This window comes from Columba livia, chromosome 3 (genome assembly GCF_036013475.1).
Source record: "Columba livia isolate bColLiv1 breed racing homer chromosome 3, bColLiv1.pat.W.v2, whole genome shotgun sequence".
In the NCBI taxonomy this organism is placed as follows: Eukaryota; Metazoa; Chordata; class Aves; order Columbiformes; family Columbidae; genus Columba; species Columba livia.
In genome coordinates this window covers 66,862,510-66,876,977 of record NC_088604.1, presented here as the reverse complement: position 1 = coordinate 66,876,977, position 14,468 = coordinate 66,862,510, and the positions used below count along the sequence as shown (strand labels likewise).

At 38.2% G+C, this 14,468-nt stretch overlaps 1 protein-coding gene across 20 annotated transcripts in view; it reads right to left on the bottom strand.

Moving 5' to 3' along the window:
* The window catches only part of SYNE1 (spectrin repeat containing nuclear envelope protein 1), a 300,382-nt gene that overhangs the window by 139,269 nt on the left and 146,645 nt on the right, over window positions 1-14,468 (bottom strand). For 19 of the 20 annotated variants that reach the window (XM_065057381.1, XM_065057392.1, XM_065057386.1 and 16 more), the window contains 7 exons: window positions 12,795-12,959; window positions 11,062-11,418; window positions 7,005-7,141; window positions 5,896-6,073; window positions 3,653-3,835; window positions 1,991-2,134; window positions 1,503-1,658 (listed from right to left, as the gene is read on the bottom strand). In XM_065057381.1, the coding sequence (XP_064913453.1) occupies window positions 1,503-1,658; window positions 1,991-2,134; window positions 3,653-3,835; window positions 5,896-6,073; window positions 7,005-7,141; window positions 11,062-11,418; window positions 12,795-12,959 (1,320 nt within the window). The remainder of the gene's footprint in view (window positions 1-1,502; window positions 1,659-1,990; window positions 2,135-3,652; window positions 3,836-5,895; window positions 6,074-7,004; window positions 7,142-11,061; window positions 11,419-12,794; window positions 12,960-14,468) is intronic. The other variant, XM_065057387.1, reaches the window with a different exon arrangement.

The following is a 14,468-nucleotide window of genomic DNA, read 5'->3' as shown; positions in this document are numbered from 1 at the left end:
TCTCATCCAAAGTAGATGAGAGTTTTCTGGCTTCCACCTCTTCTTAAACATCTGGTAAATAACACCTAAACTCCACTTCAATGTCACAGCTGAAGATAACTTGTGAAATCTGACAATGTACAAGACAGATTTAAGCCCGTGAAGTTATGTCACTGCAGCAATATTACTTTATTGATACATGGAAAAGAAAGATGTTTTCCTTAATGACTCCCACTGCTATAACCATTCTTCTGAAAAAAAATCACTGACACTCCTATGAATAATTAAAAAAACCCCTCAAGTTACATTGCTTAAAGGCCTAAAGTGAACAGGAATACAAAGCAGAACATATTTCACACAGTGACAGGGAACTAAAGTCAAGCCAGTGAAACAGGCCTAGGAAGTTACAGAGAGGGATCTTTCTCAGGCATTCATGGCTATCCAAAGAATTTCAGGATTTCTCTCATAGGCTGGATCATATGTACTGTCTGTCTCAGACTCCTTGTTCTCATCCTGACATCTCCTATGAGTTCTGTCCACATAAGTCAATGTTAGTAACTCACGCATCTTTCCCTTTCTCATGTTGTAGTCATGCAAATTTATTATGGCCATGTATACAATCAGTTTCACTACGTCATACAGCTCTAGATATGCCTCATAATTTTTATTTCCACAGAAAATATAGAAATTATCAAACTAGCAACTGGCCAAATCTAAACACCTTCTGAATTGAATTGCTACCCTATAACACACTTATATCCTTAATTACTCTCATTACTGTAGTAACTGTAAGCCTAATCCAGTATCAAGCCTACTTCATGACTGGAACTTTGTGAAACAAACAAAAAAACAGTCCTGATACAAAGACCTTCTTATCTGCTTGCACAGCGGAGATAGGAGGACTGTTAAATGGTGAAGTGTCTTTGTAAAGCACCACTACCCAAAACTGAGTTAAACACTCAGTTGCCAGTCTGAGGCTTTAGAGTTTGGCCTATGCCTCTCAATGAACTTTCAAAAGCAGCCTGAGAGGTCATTTTTTTAGAAGGGCAATCTATTAGATTTAGATAAAGATACTTACAATGCAAGTAACTCAATTATTATAGGATTCAATGAAGTAATAACTTTTCTGTATTCTGTAATTTCTAAAAAAATAACTCTCCTATGTTTTGAAAAATACTTCTTTCAGGTGCCTCTTATTACATAACTAAAATGTCCTTGATGCTTGAAATAATCAAAACCAAACCCACCTTGCTTTGCATCTGGAAAAAATATTGTATAATCAGGTGGAATTTACTTTTAATCAAAACACGTTTAAAAAAAATAATTACAAATCACCATTCCATTTTGTTGACAGTTCATTGAATTATCCAGGTCCTAACCTCTCACTCTTTAAAGCCAGTGTGAAAGACCAGATAGCTAGCTCAGAGCAGACAAGTCAGACAACCACAGTGTTCCACATTTCAGTCTTTTTCCCCACCATCATCAAACGAACTGCTTAAAAGCACATACACAAGGTGCATTACCTTTGTCAGATTGCTTAGAGTAAGATATTGAGAAGACAACTGAGACACTCTGCGCATAAAGCTTTTGCTGACAGCTTGCTCTTCCCACAGCTGCTGAGCTTTCTCTTTTAGCCTGTTGAGCTGATGCTCGTGGCAGCTTATTTCCTCAAGGACAGACTGTAAAGCACAAGCACATTAATATTAAGAGTGGGTGCAAGAATGCAGGAGAAAGAGAAGCATGAAGGCCCCATGAAAAAGAAAAGTGACACATAGCAAGCGTGCTAAGGCACACCATACAGCTACAGCAATGAAGCAGCATGTCGTAAGAAATTTGGAGATGCAAAACCTGATGGGACAGGAACACCAACAGCAATCTTTGAAATAAATCAGTTCTCATCTTATTTAGAAGTCAGGATGCTGGAATGATCATGTTTTTGTAAGGAAACAATGAGATCAAGAAGATGGGATAGGAAAGTCTGGCTGTGTTGAAAAGGCTTATAAGAAATCACCTGCAACTTTTGCTGTTCTCTCCTCTTGGAAGGAAGATCATGGAGCCGACCGCTACTTCCTTGTACCATCTTCTCAGTTGTGGTCAGCCACTCCTGCAGAGGCTCAGCAGTTGCTTCAAAGTCCTTCATCTGAATCTTTAAGTTCTGGGAAGACATGCAGAATGTTATCAACAGTCTCACTGCACTGGGCATAACTGCAATGCACAACACACAGATCAAGCACAAAAAAAAGTATGTATAATTGCAGCCAAATACACAACTTTTCAAAATAAATTACACCAGCTTTGCTCCTTCCCATCCCACAAACAGGCACTGAAAACAAAAAGTATGAGAGAGTACCTCTTTAAGAGGCAAGACAGAGGCAACAATGTCTACACAGTTGTTGAGGCTGAAGCAAATTTCCTTTAAACTGAAAACTTCACAGATCTTATGAGCCTTGACTCAATTTAAGTCTAACTCACACAGTTAAGACAGTCTGAAAGCTGATTTGGGATACAAATTACCTAACATCTGACTGTAGTCATTCAAACTGACTCCTCCTTAAATGGGCTGCGACTATTCCTAAGAGATGTATGACTAACTAAGTTCAACCCAATCCTAGGGATAATTTCTGATTATATTCTTTTCTAGTGTAAAGTTTTGGTTATAAAAACATGTGCATAAAGTCCTAGGTAGACATACCTAAAACGCCTGCTTATTTTTCTTGTAGACTTATTCTGCATGATTGAAAAAAAGGAGCATCTGAAATAACTCTCATAGAATAGAAACCTGGACAGCATAGTTCCTGTGTCAGAATTACAAGTGATTTAGTTTTCTTTTTAGCTATAGCCTTATCACTTAAACATGAGAATGAAAGACTAAACCTATGAGACTGAAAAATTCTTGCCTGTAAAGACTAACCTTTAAGGACACCTTTTTGTGGCAACCCCAAGATTAAGAAAGGTAAATCCCTTCTACCTGAGAATTTTCTTTGAAAGTCTCTAATACATGATGTATTAACTGTATTTAAACTTTCTTCTCAGCTAGGTAAGCAGCATTAAATAGGAATGCCTAGAAACTTTCATTCTCCTATGTCATGCAAGGAATTCCAGCTAAGACCTTTTGAACTTCAAACTTATGACCTTAAAAGAGATTAATTTTCTTAAGATATTCACCTTCTGTGATTCTGGTTGAATCATGAGTTCAGAATAGAGAAAGGCACTGAGGTTTATTTTAAAAGTTGCTCAAATAAAACACTTAATCAGTTTGCAATAAGAGCGTCATTTATGCAGTATACTGTGACTATTCAATCAGCACCAGTGTCCGAAGACTGTGCTAAAACTGTCCTTAAAAAAGAAACTGTGTTTTAGTAATCCAGTACATTTGATGAGGCTCATGTTAAGGAATTTGAGCAACTGCTGTCTTTGCTACTTTCAGTCACTCTGAAGAACAGCCTTCTGCATGAAACACCCCACTTAAAGTGGAATCAGGTCATAAGGAGATAAGTAAACAAAAGTAAAAAGTAAATGGAAAAATAAGACTTCTTGAAAACAGCTATTGCTAAGTTCTGTCACATCATAAATGCAGCTATATATGAAATCTAAACTGTGCTGTTTGAAAAAAAAAAAAAAAAGCAGAGAGGAGATTTAGATCTATCTTTCCCCACTGTGACTGGTTCAATACCTCCAATGTCGATTCCTTCTGGTGGAGGATGGTGATGAAATTTTTCCAATCTTCTTTAGCAGTAGCAGATTTGTCCCGGATAACTTTAGCCTTTTCCTTTGGTAAAACAGAGCACAGCAGTTCTCCTTTGGATGCTAGCAGGTTTACTTTTTGTTGCCCATTCTCACTTTCTGATAAGAATTCCTAAAAATAGTAATCAAATAAGATAATTGGTGAACTTCAGGTTGCAGTAAAGGTCAAAGGCAAGCTACCAGAAAATTTAACAGGGATAAGAGTTTATTGTTTCTGTGCATTAATATGCTAACTCACCTTCTGGTGCATTCCATTTTAATATCATTCATATTTATGTGATTTAGGAACAACAGCTACTTAATCCAGAAGTGCCATGCATCTGAATAATGTACATATTAAGGCTCTAGAATTACCTGTGTGTTCTGCACTTCGTGACAACATTACTGGTCATTTAATTGGGTACTATACTTCTTTAAATCTCCATGGTACAGAAAATGGTGAGAGTTTCATTTTGGGCAACCAGCATCCTGGCACAGGTGACTGCAGGAGCCAGGGCCCTCTCTGAAGCACGGGCAGGCTTGAAGCCTTGCCCATGGGCAACAGCCACACTGGGCCTTCCCTGAGCGTCTAAGGGTAAAGGCTGATGCTCAGACCCGGAGCAATGTCTAAACTGTGGGATTTATCCCTCTGCATCCTTAATTTACCTCCCCTGGTTAAGATATTTTTCTTCATAGAAATGTTGTACAATGCTGGTATTGAAACATGCATATGCAAAAATTACACAGAAATGTAAGGAAACAATCCATTGGGATACTTTTCTTATAACTCGTAATTATTAAAAGACTCTGTGAGCATTTAGGACTCAAAAGAATGTAGTAGTCTTTAATACCAATATTTTAAACTGTTACTGTCATGATTATGTGATAGAAAAATAGTTTTATATCCATAATCATGAGGTTACATCCACATTCAGAAGTAACGAGATCATTAGAAAGATTACTAAATCAGGTTCTAATTCTGAGTTACATTAGAGATCTTAGTAGAGACTGTAAAGGGTCTGTTAGCTTGGAAATACTTTGTTCAAGTTCTGGCTATATTAAAATCAAAGATATAATTGCCTTGTGACTTAATGATGGCAAATGTTCTAACAGACAGAACATTAACTTTTAACAAAAATAATTCTTTATGTTTACACAAGTTACCAGGACATCTCTAGAAGTCCTAAGGCAGTCACTGCATGTCAAAAAAAAGTGTATTTCATCTAAAGCAGCTTTCAAGGAATAGGAAAACAAAGTAAGGTTTTATGCTATGAAGGTGCTGCAGTATTAAAGAAAAAACATCTTACCACTCTTGGGAAAAAAACAAACCACACCAAAACCAACACCAACAACCTTGCTAAAACTCTTATATTTCATGTTAAAAACTACCAGGATTTTTTTTTTCCTGATATTTCCTCTAAACATAGTCTCATTTTGGGGTAGTTAAAGTTTTTGACATATTAATACAGTATTGTTTATGCTTTTAAGTAAACAGTTTAAGCAAGGGAAAGTGAATTTACCGAAAGGAGGAGGAAGTTATTTGGGTTTTGGTATTTCCTAAGAAATTGCTGTGAATTTCTTCTGTTCTACTACCTAACTGAAGGTTTAACAGTCTCGTTATGTAATTCTCATTTTGCTATTTTCAGATAAAATTATAATTATATTCATAAAAGTATTTCTTTCACTTGCTTTATTAAAATAAACTTTTAATTGACATTCCTATCCATAGAGTTTTTGGGGCTCGTTTTAGCTTTATATGAAAAATACACTTTTTGAATGCCTGCTCACACTGCATATGTTTTAACTCTCTTCTTGCACCACAGGAGCTGTATTTTCTTATATGAGGAAAAATATTTACATATCTTTGAAATAAATCCAGGTACTAAGTCCCAATTCTGATATTGTTTTGATTCTACAGTACTTTCCTACTTCTAAAACATTTTTCATATTATAAAAAGGAAACAAACAAGGAAAACTACTATGAGAGACAATGACTACACAGATACTGTAGCCCAACAACTATAATAAACAAATCACACTAAAAAAAAGGGTTTATTTCCTTGTCATTAGTCACCTTTAGTGTTGACAATAACAACATTAACAAAACCCACTAATTCACTAAACAATTCAGTCTGAGCTTTATATGAAACCGATCAGGTGTCCTTTAGACTAATAATTTACTGCTATAGTTACCTGTATTTTCTGCAGACTTGCCGAAGCTTCACTGATGTTTTGAGGCACATCAAAGCATTTGGCTGTGGTGACTTTTGCATTGACCAGCCACTGCTGGAAGTCCCTGAAAGCTGTCCGAAATCTTTGCTGCAAGATCTGCTCTTTGCTCTGACATCCTTTTGAAGCTTGCAGGCAGAGGCTGGGTTTATCACACCAGGGAAGCAGAAGTGAGCAAGGGAGGGAGAAAAGGCTCTGTTAGGTGACAGTGCTTTTACTTAGTTCTCCAAAATACAACAGTAAGGTTAGGTTAACCTGGATTCCTCCTACCAGCTTTAAGTATTTCACTGAGGCACCAGGAAATCGATTAGAGGCTTTCAGTCCCTTAAAAGTGAAGCATGTAAACTGGGACATAAGTGTCACAGATAAGGCAGGTGTGTTTCCAGAGTGACTCAGTGTACCTAAGCATGAACAGTTTCTGCAAGCCCCCTTCTCTCTCTAGGGACAGGGTGCGGAACTACAGCAGCTCCAATTTTAGCTTCTGTGGCTCAATCAAGTTCATAATGTTAGAAGGGATCAACCTGGGTCATCGCATCCTTCTTCTGCAGCTACAGGAGCCAAAAGCTATAACCCGCTGCAAGCAAAACCAGAATCTTGTGTCTGAAATGCGGGTGTCACACTCCCAAGTAAATCAGATAGAGTGATCTGAGAGAAAGCAAGCAAATGCTAGCTCCCCTGTTTCAAGAAACCAGCCAGTCAAAGAAAAGTAAACTGAAGGGCAAAATTAAGAAAAATATCTTAAATAGTTGGCATTGCTTGTTCTTCCTTCAGACAAGTAACCCACAATGCTACCTCACAGCTTCTTAAAAGGATTCCTCCTGTCATAGGTCAGATGTGGATATACATTAGTTTCATTTGAGTTTGGTGACATAGCTAGCCTGGCTTTTAGGAAAAAAAAAAACCAAATAGCTACTTTTTACAACTGCTATTGACACCAAAATCAAAAGAATGACGGTAGTTATTGTATACCTCTGTTTCTAGTTCTAAAATTCTAATTAACGGGTGTCTAAAAGACAGCTCACACCCACACACTCACACATGGGATTGATTAACTATAAACAAGATGAATGTACCTGTTATACTCCTTAATCAATCCTGAAACCTTTGAAGAATGAGTACTCAAATCTCTGGAAAATCTACAAAGATCATTTAACTGAGTTTTAATCTCATCTGTCATATGTTCAGACTTCACCAGAGCATCCAAAGTTTCCTGTTAATACAAAACAAATTAACAATACTGGTGAGTAAATAAATAAATAAAATCTTTTGAATAAAAATTTATCAGAATTTAAATTCAACTTCATTTATGATCCAGGCATGTTCACTTTCAAGAGTATTTTAGCAGTCAAATGTAGAGAAGCTTATTTGAAATTATGAGCTTCTAGAGGCGAAAATTCTGGAAGCCTCAACTTTCTTAGTTCAAAATGTTCTCAAAGAATGCTTTAAATTACAAAGTTCATTTTAATAAATGAGCTATGGTATTGTCAGTTAGCTGTTTTCATATAAAAGTCCATACAACTAGAGAATAGCAAATAATATGTTTCTATAAATATAAATGGCCTGTTGGCTTGAGTTTAGCTTGTTCAATAAAAACAGTTTTGAACTGTATCCAAAAAACTAACTTATGCACAAAGCTTTTAACAACTTCAACTCCTTCACAGAAGGCTTCATAATGAAAAAGTACAGCTGCTCACAGTCTGTGAGAGTAAATGGGTTACTGCCTGTCATTGCTGCACTGGAAAGACTCTTGCTTTGGAGACAGCTAAGCCAACAAAAAAATTGCTTGTGTTGGCTTAGCTTACGTCACTGGGAGAGGTGTGATAACCACTCCAACAAAAACAGTCTTTGTTGACGTCCACAGCATCTCCACTGCAGAATCCCGCCAGCTACTCCAGCATAATGAGCTGTGCAGACTTGGCTCCTTGTCTCATTAGAACTAAATTCTTCAGGCATTCCTCTTAAACTACGAGGGGAAAAAAGATGATTTCTAGCTCATTACATCCACCACAGCAGAGGTTCTGCAGCACAGGCAGGCCATAGTGTTTGGCACATACAGATTAGTTCGGCTAAATCAAAGTGCCAATCTGGAAGAAATGTACAATATAAACTTAAGAAAGAGATCACATGGAAGTAAAGACAAATTCAAATAGGGACATGAAAGTGGGAAAGGGAAGTCCCCAAATCATGTTTCTGAATATCTATATCTATATATAGATATATAAGGATGATTGAAAATATACATAGTAAACAGTTTGTAATAATTTATCAACACAAAATTAAATGTTCAGGACAGGTCCAAATGATGTACATGAAAATATATGCAGAAGGTTTTCAAAATATCACAAACTACATTACAGAGATAAAAATGCAGAGTAGACTTTTCACTGCAAAGTACTAACAAACTCTGCAATAAACAGATATACCTTTATGTAAATCAAAAGTTAAAAGAAATATTAGCAAGGGTCTAGCAAGCCAATGAACAGACTTAGTAAAAACAGCAAATGGACAAAAGCCAGTGAAGCAGCTCATATGTAGGCTGCCCACAAGCAACTTTGTACTTGCTTCACGTCCCTTTTCCTGAAAAAGTCTGCAGAGCTGTGAAATGAATTTTTTAAGATCTATATTGTGCATTTCCGAGCAAGTACAAAATATGTATACATATACTTCTTCTTCATAGTATGTGAACTGCCAAGAAGAAAAAACACAACTATCCATTTTGAGAAAAATAAAACTACAAGCATGCGTTGTCTATGGATAACAGTTGCTTAGACCATGTTCACAGCTTGATTATATTAACATTACTGAAATATGTCTGCATTTATACACCACAGGGAAGCCCTGTAAAATTAAGTCTAGAGACATTTCAGATATTTTATGTGTACAAACTTTCTTGTGTTCTTGCAAGTATGAAAAGATATTTTGCTACAGCAGATTTTCAGGACTCCTCTGATTTACATTATTGATGCTCATATTATGGACTTTATCCGCTTTGAGTCACTCATACACCTGAAATCTGTTCAATTATAATTAAAAGATACTTGAAATAGTCACACTAACAGTTTGTTTCAAGGCCATATAAAGTAGCACTTGAATTAAGTAATTATGTACTAGCAATGATGCTCAGAAAAGAATGTAAACTAACTACTTTTTGTTTATCTTACTTTATGTTAAACTGCATACAGGACTTTTTTTTGAAAGCATTAGGAAGAGCAGCACAATGGACATTACTTAAACTGATGATGTCACAAATTGTGTAGGGGAGGAATCATCATAATGAAATACTAACAGCCTTTTTTTGGTAAAGAAAGCCAGCATCTCCTAAGAGCAGCATAAGGTTAGAATTGCCTGTTTTCAACGAGATTTTTCAGTGTCAAATAACCTACCTCAGTAACTACTAAGATTATTCTGATGACATACAGCCTTAGGCACAGCTTATTGACAAACAGGAACATTAACTTTCAAAACTGTCTACTTTTAACTACGGCATATTTCCACACAGAAACACTGATAGCACCATTGCAGCCACTTGGATTTAATTTTGAATCTGACAGTTACCAAAATAATTTCCCAAATTCCAAGTTCAAGATCTGTGGTATGTGCTATTATGTTGCACATACCTAAAGGAACAGAGCTTGAGTATAACAGAATAACAGAATGAGCTTGCTGATTCTGAGAATTGTGAAATGCATTTTTAACTCATGGCCTTGGGTTACATGGCAACAGAATCACTGTGAGACAATGGAAATGGAAAGCTGCAGTGCTATTTTACATTCACAATAGGACCTATCCCTGGGGACCAGAAATGGAAAGATTTCTGTCACATTTCCTCTAACTATACATAAAATTACATAGTAGGGCTCTGCATAGTAAGTCTTGAGATGCCTCTGCATTTTCCCTCATTAACTAAAGTTTACATCTGCCTAAACAAAGTGTTGTTACATAGAGCTACAGTACATAGTGTATCTAACACTAAAAAAAGCAATAGCCTTTGAAGATAGTACTTCTACATTTATAAAACAAAAAAATGTCTGATAATCATTGTTGTATGTTATTGACAATTCCGTATCTTCCTTTCCTTTTCAAAAGCATATAAACATGGAAGACTTTGCATATTTGTATGATTATTTGCTCCAATGTAATGTCATTCCTACAGATATGTATTGGCACTCAGGCAAGCAGGTTCCATAAATCTGTGTCAGGGAATTCTGTGAAAGGGGAAGCCACAGAAATAACTTGGCACAGACATTGGAGGAGGAGATTTATAATCTCAGTTCAAAGACAAGGTATTCTGAGTTTTTTCTTCAGTCAAGGAGTCAGAAAGCAGGCATCACACACCTCTCTTCCTTTACTGAAACTGCTTTATTGCAACACTACCCTGGAAAGGACATGCTCTGTATCTTTTCTCAACATCTGTGATTCACACTAGTCGAGATACACAAAAACATGTATTTTGATTGTTGTGGATATACATATGTATCTAAAGCAGTGTGTGTGTGTGTGATAAATCCATGTGGAATTTCTTGCTAGAAAAAAAGCAGGAGCAGAAACAACCTCTGTATTTCTCTAAGTTCCACTGCATTTCATAGCAAAGCAAATAGCAAGCATACTTGTTTCTAGTATAACTTCTTTAAATATTGGACAAGATCTCAATGTGCATAATGTGAAAGATATTTCAAAAAATGGAAAGTATAAGCTCAATGCACTCCTGTTAAATTGTAAGTAAGAAACAGCTCCAGCTGCTACTTGGCTTTTAGGAAATGCTTCACATTTGCCTGATCAAGTGCTACTCTGGCTTGAAACACTGAGCAACCTGGAATAGAAGTCCAGAGCTGGTGTGCCAGCTCCTTCAGTTTCTCAGAGGCAAGCCTTGTTTTTAACATCTAAGATCCAGGCAGCATTTGGTAAGCCTTGTGCAGCAGAGGCCAAGGAGAGAAACATCTGTAAACACTGCTTGCTATGATTACAGTTACAAAAAAAAAAAGTTTGGGAAGTTTGGAATTCATATAAATATTTTTCACAAATACATTTTATCATTTTCTACTTGATAGCCCGGCTTGGCAGAAGTTTTCTGCCCACAGTAACGCTACATGTACAACCAAAAAGCAGCTAGGAAAAGAGATGTAACCTTACTTTCTCCTTGCGCCAGCTTTCCACGACCTCGGCGTCGGTGTGCCGGCTGTCGAGGGGGACCAGGCTCTGCGACCAGGCGGCCAGCAGCCCCCCGAACCGCTGCACCGCCTCCTCCAGCTGCGCCACCCGCTCCGCGAACTCCCGCTCCGACAGGGCCATCTGGCTCAGCACCTCCCGCAGGCTGCCCTGGCTCCGCAAGGCGCTCTCTTCCCACTGCCTCCAGTCCGAGCGCAGGGCTTGCATCTCGGCAGCCAGCAGCTGGCACCCGCCGGCGGTCGTGCTGCGCTTCGCGGCGGGAGCCAGCGTCTCCACTCGGCCCAGGCGGCCCGCGCCGATCTGCCGAGACTCTACCAGCTCCTGCAAGGCGACATTGCCATGGTAACCCGCGGAGCTGCCACCGCCACCCCTGGGAAAGAGAGGGGAAATCGCCCAAGGCGGGGGGGGGCGGCGGGGCGGAGCAGCGCACAGCGTCCCGCACCGAGCCGTGGCTGCGGCGGCGGCGCTTGGGCGGCGGAACGCAGCCCGGGATGGATGAAAATAAAACAGGCGAGAGAGTGTGCGGGGTTTACACTGGTTAAAGAGTGACACTGAAAGTTTCTTAAGCTTAGGCGAGAGAGATACTGGAAATATTGTTTGGGTTAAGATGCGGAAAACAGTAACTTAGTTGTGACCTTTTACATAAGCAGCACTGGTATGTAGCTGCTCATAGCAGTTTCAAAAACACAACTGTGTTGCTCAGAAAAAGCATTTTACAGCCTACCCATGATCTGTGATGTGCCATAATTGGTTGCACATGTCTTTTTTTTTTTTTTTTTTTTTTTTTAGTAAGTGAATTCTTTCTACAGTGTCTTATTTCAATCTTACAAATGCTACAAGGGAATTTTGGGAGTTTTCAGCTTAAGAAGCTGAAGAATATAAATATAATCTCAAACGTTGCATGGAGTAATGTTATTTATTCTCCTGTCTGTCTTACAAGCTAGAAACTATTATCTCCTCCTTTCTCTGTTTTATATATGGGGAGTTTGAGCACAAAGGAAACAAACAATCCAAGAATGTACAACAAATCTGTAATTTGATCTCAGGTATCCTGAATCCTCGTTTAGTAGCCTGTTCACTGTCCCACTCTCTCATGTTTAAGAGAAGAGTAAAATGCTGCTAGCATGAAAATCTGAACATAAACATCTGGCAGGAGCCTGCTTTAATGTTGCATTCAGAAATATGTAACTCGTTTAGGCATTCAAATGCGTATGAATGGATGCCAGAGTAAGGAGACTATACACAAGGAATCACATCATACATTTCTACTTTGTTTTGGGAGAATAACCCTTGCACTGCTTTATGCAGCTACATTTCATGCAAGTCAGGGGAGGCGGGTTCTGACTTTGATTCAGACAACTCTGCTCATGAAGGAAAGTATATTTGTGGATGAGGCCAGAGCAGTATTCATTAATCAACTAAGACACATTCTTCTGTGATGCCACTGGGCTTCCGCTCTTGCAAATTGCTTCCATGTGTGCTGTGGCTAATTCAGGTCTGATCGTACTTTTACTCCAGCAGTTCAATATGAGAAGGGAGGTGAAAAGAAAACATAGCTTAGAAAGCTTGCTTTCAGCTCACTGAAATGTAATCACTATTTCAAATATACAAAGAGCAAGATCCCACAACTTTTTGGCTCTGGCCTATTTTAGAGCATAGGGTCTGAACTGCAGATGAAATAATGAAACTTATCTTACATTGATTTTGGCCAGTTTTTTCTGTATGGTTGATGTATCTCCAGATGTATCTGACCAGCGGTGCAGCTCTTCCTTTGCAGAATGGAGCCAGTCTGTGAATTCATGCACAGCATCAAGGTATAGCAAGTGATCCTTCACAATATCTTCCACTTTCCTCATTTTCTCCTATCGTTTCAGATTAAAAAAAAAAAAAGAAAGAAAATAAAAGGATCATTGGAGTTCTTAAATACTGTTCTGGCTTTAAGCATACAGTGGGATAGAGTGTTAGTCTGACTCTATGGCATCCATTTGAATGCTGAATAGAGCACAGCTTACAGCAGCAGAACACAGTGCTACACTGTACAAAGTTTGGTTTAGAGTGTCTGGACAGGTGTGTTCCACTGGAGCAAAAGATGAAGAAGTCTTCTGAAAATGTATGCAAAAATGTATTTTGTCACATCCTTTAACATAAAATGTATCGCTTAATAGATGTTGAAGCTGCAGCCGTGCAACTCTGGCATGCTTTTCCCAATACCGCTGGAGAGAGTCTTACAGATTATCCATGAGTCCTTCCAGGGAGCTGCATGCCATGAGAAACATAACTCTTATTTAGAAGGATCAACTCTCTAGAAATGCTAAGTAGAGTCAGAAGGATATCCCATACAAAGACCAGAGATGAGGACTTTGCAGTTTAAAAGTGCAAAAGTTTCTTATGGTGCTGAGTCCCATTTTAACAATCAGATCAGAAGTGGTGGCCGTCCCCAGGCACTTTCCTTGCAGCCCTGAAGGGCGCATACCCTGACATAGATGTATGACAGCTTCACGGCTCCATCTTCGCTTTCTAATGTAAGCTTAAAGTGGGATCAGCTTACCTTACTGTAAAAAGGTGAAATAGTGTACTACTCTAGATTTGCCTCTGGTCTGAGTCGGTAGATTTGTTCTTACACTCTTGTGAGCTAACACTCAGGAATGTTTATCAAAACTAACTAAAAGTGAACTGAGCTGATCAAATTGCTTTTTATTCCCATGTGAATATTCTAATCTAGATCTAAGTGTCCTTAAACTGGCTTCAAACTAAACTACTTATGAATTAAACTCCAGTTTGTTTGTTTGTTTGTTCATTTTTTCAAATAACTCAATATACAACCAATGCTTTTAAAAACCAAGTTAGATTATTAAGCCCTACTGTTGCCTCTGAAAATAATCATCATAATTTCCCAGAATGTGTCAGACAAATGATGGTTACTAGCTAAACAAAAAAGACCTAAAGTAAATCCTCAAAGATTTTATATCTTGATGCATTTTATGCAACAAAAGAGTATGAAAATATCAACACGTGCCTGTCTCTAAATTAAATAGATAGCTTCCTCGGGAAGCAAAGGAGCCCCAGGAAAGGCAACCACACATCCCTCTTTATTTTGCTCACATCAAAATACAGCACCAGGAGAGCAGGAGAAGCAAAGTACAACTTCACTTGGTCTTTTCTGGTGGCAATGGCTTCTGCCAGTTACAGTCAGTGCTGTTCTCTCCCAAGGCAAAGATGGCAAAGACTGCAAAGCTGTCTTTCTTGCTTAAGAAATTAAATTCATAGATGCATATTGATTTTAGGAGAAAACTGCCAAGCTCCCTTCTGATACTCACAAGTTTAAAAGCATTGTATTGAGTCAGTAATCTTTGTATTGCTCCAGATTTAAT